At 34.7% G+C, this 3,212-nt stretch overlaps 1 protein-coding gene across 1 annotated transcript in view; it reads left to right on the forward strand.

Annotated features, from left to right (window-relative positions):
• Positions 1–1,702: 1,702 nt before the first annotated feature.
• The window catches only part of LOC107577408 (glyceraldehyde-3-phosphate dehydrogenase 2), a 5,270-nt gene continuing 3,760 nt past the window's right edge, over positions 1,703–3,212 (forward strand). Inside the window, exons 1-2 of the mRNA XM_016263490.1 lie at positions 1,703–1,796; positions 2,885–2,981. Of these exons, the coding sequence (XP_016118976.1) occupies positions 1,768–1,796; positions 2,885–2,981 (126 nt within the window). The 5' untranslated portion in view covers positions 1,703–1,767. The remainder of the gene's footprint in view (positions 1,797–2,884; positions 2,982–3,212) is intronic.

Here is a 3,212-nt window from a genome sequence, read left to right on the forward strand (position 1 = left end):
TTATTTTGGGTTTTAGTATTTTTGTTGTGATTTTGTCATTTTTATCAGTTTTGGGTTGTTTTTCATTTAATATATCTATATAGGTTTTAGTTTTTGTAATTTTGTTTAAGTTGTTCTAATACATAAATTTACACTAAATGAAAATGATAAATGTTGCATTGGAAACCAGCTGAAATAAAATATATTAAATTTTTTTATATATATTTTATTACAGTTAACACTTATTTTATTTCAAATAACACTTCTTTTTTTTAGTTTTAGTTAACTAGAATAACCCTGCCTAGACCATCTTTTCAAGCAGACCGTGAAGGTCATTTTTGACCATTTCAGTGGTGCACAGAGACAGAAGTGGCAGATGAGGTCCAATCAATGGTGTCTATGGAAAACCTGTTCATTTGTCTCGTTAATGACCGTATGCACTACTTGCCTTGATGAAAGTATAAACATGTGGACTCAAAACAAACCATAGCTCACTAAAACCCAACAGATCATGAGACGTTCTCTGTCATCTAGCCACATCTATGGGCTTTTAGAGGGCTATATTTTGTTGTGACTACAAATATCAACATTATAACTCTGTTAGCTAAAATGTGTTTATATCTTAAAATGTCAAACAAAGTATAATGCATTAGAGCCACTCCCTTGAGTTATTTCATACACAGTCTTGTATAGTGTTTTAAATACTACGGTAAAATCACAGGGATGTTGTTACTTTACGTCTAGCTGTAAAAAGAGCGACAGCAGGAATCATCTTATTCTAAACGTTTCTAAAGTCTAAACTGATTTAGACTGCCAGCTTGTATTAAAGGCAGAACTAAATCAACTGAAATCTATTAATACACTTTTAACTGAATTTAAATTGGTTAACTTTTTTCATTGTAATTTCAATGAGTGAGTCACATCCCCCTGTTTCATGTGCACATGTGCACATGTCCAGCTGCAGTTCAACATCCTCCTCTTCCCTTTTATACTTCTCAGGCGTTAGCCATATATGGCATAATGTCATAATGTATGACTCTGGTCCAATTGTCAGGCTCATGTTACATAAGACCCATCCTCACACACCGTGGCACTCTGATAATAGAGAAAACTGCAAACGATGTTAGGCATGTGACAACTTGTTCCATATTGAAGCCCACAGTGAAGACTGTTTGGCAATGCACACACATTGCCAGTATTTCAGAAACTTCCTGTGTGCACAAGGAAGTTTAAGGACAAATTGTTAAGTGCATGACTTGCTGCCCCTGTTCTGCATGAAGAGAGGAGAATAAAAGACGTGTCTTTACACAATAGATCTTCTGCTCTGCCAGGCTAATAAAGTATGCAGGTCCAGTGAGGCCGAGGTTTGGAAATTTCCCAAACAGCATGCTAATGGACCCAAGAACAATAAAAACTAGAGAACAGTTCAAGCCTCCGCCCACCATCCAAAACACCTCACTGGCTCAGAGAAAGTTCATGAAGTTCAGTCCCACAAGCGTGTTTAGACAGACCACTGAGCTGCTAGTGAGGGAGGGCGGTATGATCGAAATCACAGAAATCTAAGAAAATAACATTTAATCTATACCACACTAATGCTATTATTTCACAAGATAAAATGAAAAGTTCTTCTGCAAAAACAGCTACACATTATTAAACACGGAGTTCAAAACAGCAGTAGAACTAACGCTATTATAAAGTTATACGTTGATGCAATTGTTATAAAAGCCTGCTTTGTTTTTTGTCTTCTCTAATTTCAGGTTCAGAACCACAATCCATACTCTTGCAATAATGTCTGAGCTTGGCGTTGGAATCAATGGGTGAGTTTACATCTGAACTCTCACGATGTTTAAGGCTTTAATATATGATTAAAAAACATCATAAAATATAAAATACCAAATGCAAAACTTGTGTCTATTTTTGACGAAGGATCTGTTCCAAAATATAGTGAACCACCTAAAAATTGTACTATACCAAATAAACAGTGGTATAGATGGTGGACGAAGCAAGATCAAGATCAATCCTAAATGAACTTAGAATTTATTCAGTTACTGAATGAGTTGATGAAAAGCTAATAATGTATTATTAAATCATAAAAATGAATAATAAATGAGTAATGAACAAAATAAAGTAAACAATTTAAAAAAACATATTTCTTCACCTGCTTGAACTGTAAACATCCAAAAGTGTTATTAAATATTATCTTAAAATCACAGGGGGAATTCAATTCAAGTATATATTTTAGGTAAAAGGATAATAATCTGATAATCTTTGATAATGATAATATCGATAGTTAACTATAAACAGTTAAATCTAATTAAAAAATTGACATTCACAGTGCTTTGTACGTTAAGTTGTGTACTATGAAGAACATTTAAAGTCGGTCTGATTTTCTTTTTCCTTTAGATTTATTTAGAGGCAGTAAACAGCAAGGCAGCTCACTAGGTTTTGAGACAGAGCTAATAATTCCATAAATAGAGATTGTAAAATGCAGATATACAGAGAGAGAGAGAGAGAGAGAGAGAAAGAGAGAGAGCAAATAGCCTGATTCAGAATGATTACAAGAACAGGATTACCCAGGATGAACTTAAGCCTCCATCCACATAAGCATGTACACACACTCCTGCTGCGTAGTCTTTCAGGCAATGTGTCCTACCAATCAGATATCAACTGACAAAACATTAATTATTCACTTTACCTTTCATATGCTAGCATATTTAATAAAAACATGTAGATATTCCCTTGTTTCGCCCAATGAAATCACACGGTCCTTCAGTGGAATTTTCCATCGTGTTCCCTGCAGGCAGACAGATACAGGAGAATGAGATGCATCTTTCAAAGTAACAGATACAAGACAGATTGTGTCATAATGAAACATCTTAAATAACTTTGCCGTGTGTTTGTGTAGATTTGGCCGCATTGGCCGTCTGGTCCTCAGGGCCTGCCTGCAGAAGGGAATTAAAGTCACCGCCATCAACGACCCCTTCATCGACCTGCAGTACATGGTGAGATTCACTGAAGCAGAAATTATGATTCTTGGCATTGTGTAAAGCAGCAGCCATGTTAAACTAACATATACAGTAGGTCTATAGCTCTGCACTGCATAAAGTGTTTTACATATAATCAATTCTTAATGCATATTTCTGGTCCTATTGTGCACCATTCAATGGTACACACCATAAGTAAAAATATATATATATATATGTATATATATATATATATATATATATATATAT

The sequence above is a fragment of the Sinocyclocheilus grahami genome, unplaced genomic scaffold (genome assembly GCF_001515645.1).
Source record: "Sinocyclocheilus grahami isolate Dianchi unplaced genomic scaffold, SAMN03320097.WGS_v1.1 scaffold5960.1, whole genome shotgun sequence".
NCBI classification, from domain to species: domain Eukaryota; kingdom Metazoa; phylum Chordata; class Actinopteri; order Cypriniformes; family Cyprinidae; genus Sinocyclocheilus; species Sinocyclocheilus grahami.